Source organism: Schistocerca gregaria, chromosome 8, assembly GCF_023897955.1.
Source record: "Schistocerca gregaria isolate iqSchGreg1 chromosome 8, iqSchGreg1.2, whole genome shotgun sequence".
NCBI classification, from domain to species: Eukaryota; Metazoa; Arthropoda; class Insecta; order Orthoptera; family Acrididae; genus Schistocerca; species Schistocerca gregaria.
In genome coordinates this window covers 264,651,590-264,666,550 of record NC_064927.1, presented here as the reverse complement: position 1 = coordinate 264,666,550, position 14,961 = coordinate 264,651,590, and the positions used below count along the sequence as shown (strand labels likewise).

Genomic DNA, 14,961 nt, shown 5'->3' with positions numbered 1-14,961 from the left:
TTAGAATTTCTTGCTTGAATGGGAGTGGACAATGATTGGCTGTGGAAGATTTTGTGGACAGACAAAGCCCACTTCCATCTGACAAGATATGTCAATACACAGAATTGTCGCATATGGGCTATAGAAGATCCAGACACAACTCAACCAGTACCACTTCATCCTGAAAAGGTCACTGGGTGGTTCAAGTTTATGGTATTATTTATCATAGAGCCATATTTTTTCAAAGAGACAGATGCTTCCAGTCCTGTTACCTGTACTGTCACTGGTAAGTGCTATGAGTGCCTTTTGGGCAACCACGTCATTCCAGTTCTCCAACAGCGTGAATGTGTGGATGGGATGATTTTTATGCAAGTTGGTGCACCTCTGCACATTGCAAGTCCAGTTAAGTAGCTGCTGAAGTGCCACTTCAGAAATGCTAGAATTATCAGCCACCATTTCCCTACAGCCTGGCCGTCCCAATCGCCTGATCTTAATCCGTGTGATTTCTGGCTGTGGTGCTATCTGAAAGATGTTGTGTCCAGTGTTCTGACAACAAACTTAGCTGCATTGAAGGCACACATTGTGCAACACAATCTGAACATGAACCCAGGAACACTTCGATCAGTTGTGAAACATGCTGTTTCTCGATTTCAACTTGTTGCAGAAAATGGTGGACAGCATATTGAATATGTTTTGAGCCAGCCACACAGAAATTAATAACCTGATTTTATTTTGACTGATGCTTTTTATGCGGCTTTTTTGCCTCAGAACAATTAAAAACTGATGTGATTGATGCTTTTTATGTGGTTTTTGGCTTCAGGACAATTCAAAACCAATGTGAGTGATGCTTTTTATGTCATTTTTGGCCTCAGGACAATTAAAAACAGATATTTCCCATCCGATGGGTTACGACCTTGCCGTGGTAGAAGGGCTTATGTAACTAACAGTATCACACCTGTACATCCATGCACACTGAGTAGTACAGTTTGTTTAACATGAAACAGACACCTTAGGCGTTGTTGTACGATTCATTTGTCATTTGTAGTTGACTACTATTAAATGATGATTCTTACAGTGCCATCTATTGCTAAATTTTGTAACGATTTATTTTTCTTCCGCCATATGTTTCCCCACTTCTATGATAATACTCCGTTGCAATTTGACATCATTCTGACCAGTGTTATTATTTCTACAGTGGTTTGAAAGTTTAATTACAGTCACCCTGTAGAAGAATAATTATTAAATGAATCTTCTTTCTGTATCATTCCTAAGTGACATTCTGTAATATAAGTCACATAATAATACCACCTTTAAGAAAATCTTGATCAGGGAGGCTACTTGCCTAAGTTCTCATTTCTTTGGGTGTTTTTATTCCCTGACAATATACTCATACTCATCTGCTGGAAGTGTTTACAATTTGGAAATTGAGAGCTATACTATTTGCATGAACGGCTAAGGATCTATAAATTCCATGCCTGCCTGGTGTTTGTCAGTTTACATCATGTGTACATTGCTAAGGATGGGAAAAGTTTGCATCATGAGTTTTGTATTGTCTGAATCTCAACAATGTAAAGAACAGCATTTCAAATTCTTATGGTCAGATTGAGGCTGATTTTTTTCAATAAAGTGGAGAACTTTCAAAGCAAAACAACATATTATACTTTCAATCACTGCTGCACTTAGGTTATTCAATTTCTCTCAAAATAAAATCAGCTGCTTTTAAAGGAACATCGGGTTATGTTATGGGTTCTTCATGAGATAGAGAGGCTGATATTATTTCATAACAGATCTGTCAAACTTTGTTTATAGAATCACTTAACGTTCCACACACATTCACTGTTACTGACAAGATAGAGAGAAAGGGGGAGGGGGGGGGGGGGCAGGAGATGAGGAGGAGAGGGGAGGGTATTCTGATTATTACTTTAGAACCATAATTATTTCTTTACCTTGTATCCAGTTTTCAAATAGTAATCTCGAATTGCTCGGCACATAACAATACTGACTGGAATTGTTGCATTGAAAGTTTCTTTTCCTGAAATTAAAAGAAGAAACTTTTAAACACTGCATTAACAATGAAATTCCATGCAGTAGAAAAATATTTTCAAAATCATCCAAAAAAACTGAAAAGCAGTGCATTTTTTGTGTACACGTACAACATTACAGTGCCAAAATTTAAATGACATATGTGACTAAGTTTCTGTGGCTGGAGTCAGGTTTGTTGTTCTTATTTTCATTAAAATACTGATTTAATGTGTTTCTTCATGCTAGTCTAGTCTGTGCAAACCTACTCTATCCTGAGTGACTATTGCCACCTAAATCCATTTGAACATGGATACTGTATTCAAGCCTTGGTCTGCCTTGTCAATTTTTATCCCTGAAACTTACACTAAACTGACAATTCTTTAATACCTCAGGATGTGTCCTATCAACCAATCACATCTTTTAGTCAAGTCTCCCCCCCCCCCCCCTCCCCAATTGATTTCAGTTCCTCCTCATTTTTTATTTGATCTACTCATCTATTCTTCAACATTCTCTTCTTACAGTACCCTTTTGCAAAAGCTTCATGTCTGCACCATTTATCATCCAAATTCCACTTCCATATAAGGCTACATTTTAAATACCCCCAGAAAAGGCTTCCTAACACTTAAATTGATGTTTGATGTTCTCTTTCAGAAATGCTTTTCTTGTTATTGCTAGTCCAAATTTTATATCCCCTCTACTCTGCCCATCATCAGTTACTTTGCTGCCCAAACAGTCATTTTTCCTAACCTAATCCCCTCTGCATCATCTGATTTAATCTGATAGCGTCACATTACCCTTGTTTTACTTTTGTTGTTGTTCATCTTATAATCTTTTTTCAAGGCATTATCCATTCTGTTAAACTGCTCATCCAAGTCCGTTGCCATCTCAGCAGGAATTACAATGTCATCAGCAAACCTCAAAGATTTTATTTTTCTTCCCTCCCAAATTTCTCCTTGGTCTCCTTCACAGCCTGGTGGGCTACAACCCAGTCTCACTCTGTTCTCAACTACAGTTTCTCTTCCATGTCCTTCGCCTTGTATGATTAGAAGCTGGTTTCCATACAAGTTACAATTACATCTTGCTCCTTGTATTTTCAGAATTTCCAAGCATGTAGTCCACTTTCTCTAAATCTACAAATGTCATAATGTAGGTTTGCCTTTCAATCTATCTTCTAGGATAAATCATGGGGTCAGTATTGACTCACTGTTTCCTACATTTCTCTGGAACACAAAGTGATCTTCACTAAGGTCAGCTTTTACCAGTTTTCCCCTTCATCTGTAAATAACTTGTATCAATAATCTGCAAATGTGACTTATCAACCTAATAGATCAGTGGTATTCTCAACTGTCACTACCTGCTTTATTTGGAATTGGATTTATTACAGTCTTCCTGAGTCTGAGAGTATTTCCCCTATCTTATGTATCTTGCAAATTATATGATATATTTTTTCCTTGGCTGACTTCCCTAGGAAATTCTTGCTTATCTATTCTACAGCTTCTGTTAAACCCACATTTTAGATGTTTGCAATCCCTTTCACCTGCTTCATTTGCTATAACTTTGTATTTTCTCCATTCTGCCATTATATTCGATATCTCTTGTGTTATCCAGGGATTTCTGTTAGGCCTCACTGTTTTACATATGTGATCCTTTGCTGCCATCCCTATTTCATGCCTCAAAGCTATTTATTTGTCTTCTATTATATCCCTTTCCCCCATTTCAGTCCATCATGCCTGATGCTCCCTCTTGAATTCTCAGTAACCTCTGGTTCACTCAATTTATCCAGGTTTCTCCTTACCATTTTGCATTTTCAGCAGTCTCAATGTGCATTCATAGCCAATAAATTCAGCTCAGAGTCCACCCCCCTCCCCCGGGAAAGTTTTATAGCTATCTATAAATCTGGATAATATAATGTAAATGGACAAATAAAAAAAAATACACATCAAACTGCGGCAGGCAGGCAGACACACACACACACACACACACATACACACACACACACACACACAAAAGGATTTAACTTTCACAAGCTTTCGCAGCCAGTGACTCCTCCTGGTGGAATAGTTGAAGAGGAGGAAGAGGGGTGATCTAAAAGGACTAGAGAGGTTTAGGGAAGGGGTACAGTTTAGAAAAATCACTCGGAACTCCGGTTTATGTGAGACTTACAGAGAAGGATGAGAAGGAAAGACTGATTTTTGGAGATTGCACCAGATGAGGTTTGACAACCTCCGAGCTTAAAGGTGGAAGACAGGGTAATATGCAAGACACAGATTACTACTAAAACATCGTGTACAAGTTCATAAGAGTGAAAAGCTAAGTGTATTGTATGTAATAGAGGTGGGTGGGGAACAGCGAAATATAGATACACCAGAAAAGGAAATATGTAGAAAACTGAAATGGAGTTGTAATGGGACATCCTCCTCTAACAGTACCTTTTCTTAAAGAAATAGTTGATACCAAGTAACTTGTATAGGTGACCATTATGTCAGCTGTTTCACTAAAAGAATTTCATATAATTTGGAATACGATTGTATTATATTTCAGGCTAAAATGTATAAAAAGAAATTAATTTGTTAGTACTCTGTGTTTACAGTTGGAATTATTTTTCTTTTAGAAATATTTGAAATTGCAAAATATCTGGAATGCTTAAAATTTATATTATTAATTGCACATTCTAACACTAATTATTAAATTTATTTCTAGATTCATTTACAAAATAATAATATAACTTATTAAAGATTCTTCTTTTGCCAAGAAAGTATGTAAACTCTCTTGCTTTGTAAACTCTTTGGAATATTGTGAGTGCTGTGCAATGTAGGTAGTAGTGGGCATGCCTCTGATGGAAAAACATATATTTTGCTAATCTTGTCAACAACAATGTAATTTGTGCTCTGAGGTGAAAATTGTAAAATCAGTGTGATACAGAAGAATGGGATAAAATAAAAGGAAGTCATAGCAACAGAAAGAACTTCATCAATTAGTCAGTCATCTGGAAGCCACAACATTATAAAAAAATTACATCCTCGTGAATGTATCCCTAGACGCAAGAACTGCAGCCTACAACAAGAACAGAAAATGAAGATAAGTAAAAAGTTTTCCTTTTGTATTCTTACACCTCTCAAAGCTTTCGAAACTTTAAGAGACAAAGAAATTTAATGGTAATGTATGGGAGGGTAAGATTACAGAGTGAAGATAGGAGCTGTTAGTGTGAATAAATGCTGAGAAGGAAGGAATTAACATAAACTAAGACCAGGTGGGTAGCGAGAACCAAGGACACATTATAGTGCTAGTTCCCGCCTGTGGAGTCCTGAGAAATTGGGGGGGGGGGGGGGGGGGGAGAATTGAGATTGCACATATGGTGAAACAGGCACCAAGGTCATGATTGCCATGTTATGCAGCATGCTCTGAAACTGGATATTGTGTGTTGCCTGTACCTCTGCCTATGCCCATTCATCCAGACTGATAACTGGGTGGTAGTCACACTTATGTAAAAGGCTGAACAGTGTTTACATAACAGCTGGTATATGACTTGTCATTTCACAGGTGGCTTTCCCTTTGATAGTATACGTTTTGCCAGTTCAGGACTGGAATAGGTGGTGGTAGGAGAGTGGTAGGACAAGTCTTGCACCAGGGATGGTCAAAGGGGTAGGAGCCATAGGGTAGTGTGATGTTGCAAAGGAGCACAGGGTCTGACAAGGATATTGCAGAGATTGGGAGGGCAACAAAAAGCTATTCTAGGTATGGTGAGTAAAATGTCAGACAGAATGGATGAAATTTCAGGGCATGATTTGAGGAAACCACGGCCTTGTTGAAGTAGCTGACTGATACATTCAAGACCAGGATAATACTGGCTGACAAGTGGTGTGCTCCAAAGTTGTTTTTTGGAGGGATCAGCAATACCAGGATTCGATGTGATGGCCTGGGAAACCTGGTTTTAGAGTAGGCTGTTGGGGTCATTATGTCCAGTGAAGGCTGAAGAGAGAATGGTGGTGTGTCGTGTGTTTTGCTGTAAAGAGTCTGCATCCAAACAAATACATTTGCCTCGAATGTAACTGCTCCCATACAGGCTTCCAAGTTCTGAACAAGAAGAATAAAATGACTTGTCTCTTATCCTAATTACTGCTTTAATTAGCACCATTGCATATACTCTTTTCTGTGTCCCTGTTTTCTTCTCTGGTAAAGTGCCCCTTCTATTTTCCCATCTCTGCCATTTTATAATCTTTATTATAACATGATCACAGAGTTAATTTTGTGGCTGCCATTTACTGCTCTTGCACTGCATCCCTTCACAACTATGTGGACAAAGTTGTCTTGAACTCATATTGTTAATACTCTTTCAGCAACTTACAAATATCTAAGACTTTTCTCTTTATTTCCTCATAACTCCTTTACTACATCCAAAGAGATTTAATATGCATTTCTACATAATTATGCTACCTCTGCCACAAGTACTGACATCCCAATGAGCAATTTTAAAAATGCATTGTGCCTATCAACAGCAGTGTCTTATATACTGGCTTCTTAGCACACACCAAAGATGTTTTCCAGTAATGTTTATATAACTGTCTAATTATATGACAGTTTTAATCATCACATTAATTGATAATTAAACAATACCCACATAAATATCATTAAAATATCATATCAAATAATTGACTGTTATATGAATGTTATTGCCAAATGTCTTTCATATGTGTTAAGAAACCAGTATATAAGATGCCTCTGATAATGGGTATATCTGCCTGATACATGTCTGACGATTAATAAATAAAAGTACACTCTATCGGGCAGCTTATATCAATACCTACTTCTAATAATTTTGAAGTCAAACCGTTCTTTTACTACTGAGCGAGGTGGCGCAGTGGTTAGCACACTGAACTCTCATTCGGGAGGACGACTGTTCAATCCCGTCTCCAGCCATCCTGATTTAGGTTTTCTGTGATTTCCCCAAAATCGTTTCAGGGAAATGCCGGGATGGTTCCTTTGAAAGGGCACGGCCGATTTCCTTCCCAATCCTTCCCTAACCCGAGCTTCCACTCCGTCTCTAATGACCTCGTTGTCAACGGGACGTTAAACACTAACCACCACCACCACCACCACCACCACCACCAACACCCACCGTTCTTTTACTGTAAGAAACAAGACATTAAAAATGAGTCAACATAAATTGGGAATAGTGGAGTTGGCTTTTTGAGCCCAAATTTCTGGACTGCTCATCAGCTTCTTTCTCAGTCTATTTTTTCTTTATGGACATTCTAATAAGTCTGAAAGGAAAATTGGTCAAACACTACTATTTGGATCATCAATTATATTTCATTAATCAGTTTTCCAGTTGTTGTAAGCTGTGAGAGTTGGCACCTAACTGACAATGTGTATATTGATTTATATATTTCTTCATTTATAATGTAGTTTCACTTACTGCCCTCAGCATGTATATAACTAAGATTAAAAGAGCTGCAGCTACCAATTTGTACTTCATAGTTCTCACATGAGGTTTGTGCTTGATTTGGCCACTAGAGGCCACCCGGGCTGCTAATACAACAGCAGTTGCATGCATAGTCAGCCAGTTGCATCCCCTGGTTGGTTGGTTGGTTGGTTTGGGGGGGGGGGGGGGGGGGGGGGGAAGACCAAGCAATGAGGTCATCGGTCTCATTGGATTATGGATGTATGGGAAAACAAGTGGGCCATGCCTTTTCAAATGAACCATCCCGGCATTTGCATGAAGCAATTTAGGAGGGAAATCACAGAAAACCTATATCTGGATGGCCAGACACCAGTTTGAACTGTCGTCCTCCCAAATGCGAGTCCAGTGTGCTACCCACAGCATCACCTCATTGGTTGGTTGGGTGGACAAGGGACCAAACTATGCACTCATCAGACCCTCTGACCTTAGATTAACTAAAACTGATAAAATCCCACACTAAAAGAGGGAACTACAATATCCATAAAATGATAATTATTAACTGGGAAGGAAGGAAAAGGACAGAAGAAGAGGTGAGGGAAAGAAAGTGACTAATGACAGGGGCATGAAGGAAGAAGCACAGGAAACAAGAGAGATGCTCAAGACATTTGGGAAGGCAGAGGGCTGGTGTGAACCACCAAGCCCCTGTTAAAGCCAGTCCAGTCGGGGCAAAGTGGGGAGCAAGAAGGCCTGCCATCCCCTCCACTCACCAATAAGGTGGAAGGTCCCTCCCATAAATAAAGTGATAAAAATGCCCATCACGAATAAAACGTAAAACGAGATCTGCTGTTGAGGCACTGTCAGCCAACACCAGGGGTAGCAACTCTGTAAAGCTAAAAGTCCGTCACAGGGTGACTTAGTTGGGGCAGTCCAATAAGATGTGAGCCACAGTCAACACCAATCCACAATGACAGAGAGGGGGGGGGGTCCTCGCGATGGAGGAGATAATCGTGAGTCAACCAAGTATGGCCGATACGGAGCCAGCAGAGGACGACAGAGACCTTACCAGAGGTCCAGGAGGAGGACCGCCACGAAGTTGTAGAATCCTTAATCACCTTGAGCTTGTTTGGAAAAGAAAGAGTGTGCCATTGTGCATCCCAAAGACCCAAAACCTGACAACGTAATGCCAAGCAAAGGTCTATTTCTGGAAAGCCAATAGCAAGAGATGGCCTGGTAGTAGCTAACTTAGCCAGTTGATCGGCAAGTTCATTGCCATGAATCCCAAGATGGCCTGGGGTCCAAATGAAACCCACCGAGCATCCACGTTGAGCAAGGAGAGAAAGGGAGTCCTGGATAGCAATGACCAACGGATGGTGAGGGAAGCACTGGCTGATAACGTGCAAACCGCTCAATGAGTCATTACAGAATGTGAAGGATAGTCCTGAGCAGGAGCGGATATGGTCCAGTGCACACAAGATGGCTACAAATTCTGCAGCCATCAGGCAAAAAATGAAGTTCTGTGCATCAGCATATGTGTAAGCAAAACCAGCCACTTCTGAACTCTGGAATGAGCTGAGGAGACGGCAGAATTGGGGGCGAAGAGCTGTTGGAGGGACAGAATCCTTTGAACTGATTGAGAGATCAAGACAGCGCTGTGGCCAAGAGGCACATCAAGGCGTTCTGAAGCACCCATTATGGAGGAAGCGAGGTAGATACAAAAATTGTCAGCATACAAAGAGGGGGACACTGTTGGCTCAACAGCTGTCACCAGACCATTAATGGCTATGAGAAAGAGAGGGAAGCTCAGCACGGAACCCTGTGGAACCCCATTTTCTTGCCGATGGGGAGTGCTGTAGGAGCAACCAACTTGGACCCAAAAAGAGCAACAAGAAAGGAAGTTACGGATAAAAATGGGCAGAGCACCACGAAGGCCCCATTCATGAAGGGTGGTGAGGATGTGGTGGTGCCAGGTAGTGTCGTAGGCTTCATGCAGATCAAAGAAGACTGCAAGGAGGTGTTGCTGATGGGGAAAACTCAACTGGATAGTAGACTCCAGGTGCACCAAGTTATCCACCATAGAGCGGCCACAGCGAAAACCACTTTGACTCAATGACAAAAGGTCGCGAGATTCAAGGATCTAAAACAGCCGCTGACTCACCACGCATTCAAGGAGCTTGCAGAGGATGTTAGTAAGGCTAATTGGACAGTAGATATCCAACTGAAGAGGCAGCTCTCCTGGCTTCAACACCTTAACACTCCACAGACTGTTGAAGAGGGTCAGTATATGATGGTGTCCAGCCACCGATAAGTGTTGGAGCATTTGGTTATTTATCTGATCCAGTCCAGGAGCCATGTCAGGACAAAGGGTGAGGGTCCTGGCACATCCCTAATCACTGAATGGAGCATTATATGGCTCCGAGCAGCAAGAAACAAAAGACAAAGGCAGTCGTTCTGAGAGCTCTTTCAGGAGAAGGAATGTGGGCAGATATTGAGCCGATGCCGAAGCTTGAGCAAAGTGTTGGGCGAAATTTTCTGCTACAAAGTCCACATTGGTAAGGACAACACCATGTACAGAAATTCTAGCAACCCCAATGAGAGGACGGTGGCCAAAAATTCAACTGAGTTTCTCCCAGATTTGTGAAGAGGGGATGTGTGGCCCTATGGCAGCTACATATTGTTCCCAGCAAATCCGTGTCTGAAATTTGATTAGGTAGTGGGCCCGGGTGTGGGCTCGTTTAAAGACCAGAAGAAGAGAAGTAGAAGGGTGCTTTTTGAAGTGTTGAAGAGCACAGTGGTGGTCTGTTACAGTTGCAGCAATTTCCGGAGTCCACCAAGGGACCATCTTCCAGTGTGGCGAACCAGAGGAAGAAGGGATTGCTGAAAGAGCTGCTGAAAGGATGGCAGCAGTCAAAGTCTGAGTAGATTCATCAACACTATCATGTGGCAATACATGGGGGATGGCAGCAGAGGAGAAGGCACCCCAATCAGCCTTAGATACGGCCCAGCTGGGAGGGTGATGGAGCGAGAGACACTGAAGGAAGGTCAAAACAATCAGATAATAGTCACTGTCACATAAGTCATCGTGGACTCCCCACTGAATGGAGGGAAGAAGGCCATGACTGCAGTTGGAGCAGTCAATGGTAGAGAAGGTGCACCACACTAAAGTGTGTGGGAGCGCCTGTGTTTAGTAAACAGAGGTCAAGCCTTGCCAGAACAGCTTCAACTTTCCTGCCCAGGGCAGTAGTAGTATGACTACCCCAAGGAGGGTTCTGGGCATTAATGTCCCTTAATAGCAGGAAGGGAGAAGGGAATTGTTGAAGAAGGGTAGTGAAGGCATGTCAGGTGGGAGGTAGACATTACAGATTGTGCCAATAAGGAGCCATAGATTGCCTTTCAGGGGTGTGGCGGGAAGAGGAGTCTGGGGAGGGGGGGGGGGGGGGGGGGATGAGAACTCCAGTACTGGCAGCTGCCGAAGTAGAGGACCACTTCCTCTCCAGCTGGAAAGGGGGAGTGATATGGGTACTGACAGCAAAGGTTTCCAGAGTGGTATGGAGGGTAACCCATTTACTAACAATGTCTTTGTGGACCAAGGTGCAAACACCACCAGAAGCCCGCAAAGGGCCAATTCGGTTCTGACAAAAAGCATGGAAACCACGAAGGGCAGGGGAGTAAGAACTGACAAAATGGGTCTCCTGGAGAACAATACAAGCAGCAGAGTAGAAGGAAAAAAAGGAGGCAACTCTGGAAGGAGACGCAAATACCCATTACAATTCCACTGGACGATTCTCAAGCCAGAGTTCAAAGGGGAAGTGAAGGGACTGGAGTCGATCATGCCGCCGAGTCGTCATCTGTCAACGATAAGGATGGGGTAATATCCATATAGGTGAGGTCAGACACTGTTGGTTCATTGACTGGACGATGGGAAAGCTGCACCTCAGGGGATACCAGAGGGGCCTTGCCCTTTTTCTTACATTTCTGCTTCTTCTTTTGGGAAGGAATAGAAGGGCACACTTCATCGAGGGCGGACACGGGATAACACCGTGCAGTCTTGGTGCAGACTGGGTGCGGATTGCACTGCCAATATGGAGCCGTAGATTGCCTTTCAGGGGTGTGCCGGGAAGAGGAGTCTGGGGGGAGGGGGTGGGGGGAGAGCTCCAGTACTGGTGGCCACCGAAGGAGGGGACCACTTCTCCAGCTGGGGAGGGGGAGGGAGAGTGGTATGGGTACTGACGGAGAGGGGGAGGGGGAGTGGGACAGGGAGGAGGAGGCTGAAGGCATGGGCCGGATGGGGTGGGGCTGGGAAGAGGAAGGGGTAGGTGGCGGAATGGACATAACGGATGCAAAAGTGGAAGACACAGACACGGGACGGAGCCGGTCATACTTTTGATGAGCCTCAGTGAAGGTGAGCCGATCTAAGGTTTTGTACTCTTGAATCCTTCTTTCTTTCACAAACACCGGGCATACAGGCAAGCATGGAGAATGCTGTCGACGACAATTTACATACACTGGTAGGGGAGCACAGGCACTCCCTCAAGGAGGGGGTGCCCACAGTCATCGCAGAGGGGATCAGTGGTGCAGTGGGAAGACATGGGTCCAAACCGTAAGCATTTAAAGCATCTCGTCGGTGGTGGAATAGAAGGTTTTACATCACACCGATACACCATTACCATGAACTTCTCTGGGAGGACATCCCCATCGAAGGCCAGGATAAAGGTGCCTGTAGTGGTGCGATTGTTTGGAGGGCCTTGCTGCACACAGCGGACAAAATAAACCCCTCGCTGCTCGAGGTTAGAATGGAGCTCCTCATCAGTTTGGAGAAGAAGATCTCGGTGGACAATAATGCCCTGTACCGAGTTCAAAGATTGGTGGGGCATGAAAGAGACTGGGACGTCACCGAGACAGCCACAAGCACGCAGGGTGTCAGATTGGGCAGCAGAAGATGTCTTTATGAGCAAAGCACCGGACCGCATTTTACTCATCGATTCCAATTCGCCGTACTTATCTTCAATAACCTCCACTAAAAATAAAGGTTTGGTCATGGCAAAACTTCTGCCATCTGTCCTGGTACAGACAAGGTATTGGGGGAAAAGTTTCAATCCAAGCTGGCGAGCTTGACCCTCCTCCTAGGGGGTGGCCAGGGAGGGGAAGGCCAAAGGATCAGAAGGAGTGTCACGTCTGCTACCACTCTTAGAGATGGCCTCAGAATGGTCAGGATGGTGAAGCTTTTGTCATTTCGTGCACAAGGCATCAGTCCTAGTACCACACACTCCAATCAGGGGATCACTCTGTTAGTGCCAATCAGCTACAGCAAGTGCTGTCTGGCACAGCAACCATTGCTGGGAGTTCTGGTGCCACAAAACGAAGAGCATCGACCCCCTGGGCATATACGAAGCATTAACAGCTCAGGTACTAGTAATGTGATCCCTGTGGTTTCTGGGGGCTCAGCCAAGTGGGTAGTTAACAGCCCCACCACACGGACTGGCTACCGTGCTGGTCACCTAGCAGGAGGGCGGCCAGGGTGTAAAGGGAAAGGGGAGGGGGAGAGGAATCTGCATCATGGAAGCTAGGTAGGGAGTTCATCCCCAAATGGCTCACACTGAACAGAAAATTTTGGAAATGGAGGTCAAACCCCAAGGGGACCAAAAACACCGAAAAGGAGATGGAAACAGCAAACTAAACAATAGCACAGACCAAAACAAAGCCAGGAGGATAGCCAGGTCGACATAAAGAAGTCCACTAAGAGGGAAAAGAGGGGGCAGGGACAAAGGAGCAAGGATAGGGAGGAGAGGAACAGGGATGGTAATGCAGCCTGGAAAGGAAAGGAGACTGCAACAGCTTGGGGCCCCGTGCGCGCCACACACATACCCACAAAAGGACTGTGGGCCCACTGGGGGGAAAGGACTGTGGGCCCCCTGGGAGGAGGATCACCTCCCTCGGTGCTGCAGCACCTATTGGAACTAATAATGATACAGGCCAGAGTGTAAGTCTCCACCAGCCAATGGTGCATTCTACCTTGTCGTCCATGTGTGTGCTCTCTTCAAGCAATAAATTACAGTGTTATCAGGTTACAACACTTTTTGGCAATGAGTACGATATTGGACACTGTGTGATCTACTTTTGTCATTAGTCCTTTGAGTTTAATATCCATGGAGGCAATGCTTATGCCTCTTCTTGACAAACAGCAGTTGCTGACGCTTGCTATTTCGAGTTTGATGACCTCATTGGCACAACCTGCAGCCCCACCAACAACATATCTGTCACTGTTCCCTTTGTATGACAATGCAGCAAAAGACTGGGATGCTCCTGAAAAATGTCTGCGGCAACATTTCCAGCCATTTAGGGTAAGAGATGTAAACTTGTGTAAGGCTCTTTCTTTGTGGTGGATTTCATCTCATGGGTCTCAGTTGTTGTGTCAGTTCATTCCCTTACATGAACCTTCAAGTATTTCTTTTGATCAGATGTGTGAGTTACTTCCTACCTATCACTGTCAATGTACTTTCATTATTGCTGCTCGCGTTGAGTTTTACCACTGCCAAAAATGGCCAAAACAGTCATACAGGGCATGGGCAGCAAAACTACATGGGCTTAGCCATCATCGTATTTTGTGACAAATGTTCATAAGTAATCTAATGCTGATAAAATGATGCAACCATACATTTTGCTCCTGTTAGGGAAGTTCGAGAGTGAGCTCTACAGTGTGAAAATAATACGCTTACAGAAATATTGAACATTGCTCATTCATTTGTAGTTTCACATGCTGCAGGTAGTCAGATAGAAGCCTGGTCCAAAGTTTTAGAAATCAGTTCCTCTCACCCCTCCCAGCCCCTAGTCAGTTTGCAAGATAACATAGATGCTATTGCAGCTGTCCAGCAGACATCTCATTATTGTATAGCTACTCAGTGTTCGCAACAAGAACAGTCCACATCAAAACAGTGACAGCCTTGTGCTCAGCTGCCTTCATCCCCGTCCTGCTTTTTTTCAACATGAATGGACCACATGCCCAAATGATGAGTAACATGTAATAGGTGCCATAAGAAAGAACTTACTGCTTCTGTATGCAAGTCCTTTCCAAGCCCTAGTGACGACGAAATGAATACAGATGTGAACAGTGTATTAGCAGTGCAGGTAACCCAAAGTGAGGTACACACTGAAGTATGTATGTTGAACAAGTCATTGAGAATGTAGGTGGACATAGGTGCAGCAGCAATGTTGGTGAATTCTCAGACTTATGTAAACTTGGGTTCTCCCCTTCTGAATCCAGAATCATGGAAGCTGGTGGGTTATAACAAACAACAGAGTCCCATTTTCGGACAGTTTTCTGAAGTTGGGACTCACAACGCAGTGGTTCATTTCTCAACATTCTTAGTTGTGGACAATGCTTACACTCAATTTGTTCGGATCAACACTTTAAAAGTGTTTGGATTCTCCATCAATGATGAAGTGTATTTAGCTTCTGATCAAGTTTCATATCAATGGTAAGACGCTCTCCATTTTCTACAGGACAGGATTGTCCAACAGAATTTTAGGCTCATATTACATTGAAACAGTCTGCCTGCAAACAT

General features: G+C 43.4%; 1 protein-coding gene across 1 annotated transcript in view; it reads right to left on the bottom strand.

Moving 5' to 3' along the window:
• LOC126284368 (deoxyribose-phosphate aldolase) overlaps positions 1–14,961 on the bottom strand; it is a 165,760-nt gene that overhangs the window by 29,205 nt on the left and 121,594 nt on the right. The window contains exon 5 of the mRNA XM_049983239.1: positions 1,926–2,011. Coding sequence (XP_049839196.1) covers positions 1,926–2,011 — 86 coding nt within the window. The remainder of the gene's footprint in view (positions 1–1,925; positions 2,012–14,961) is intronic.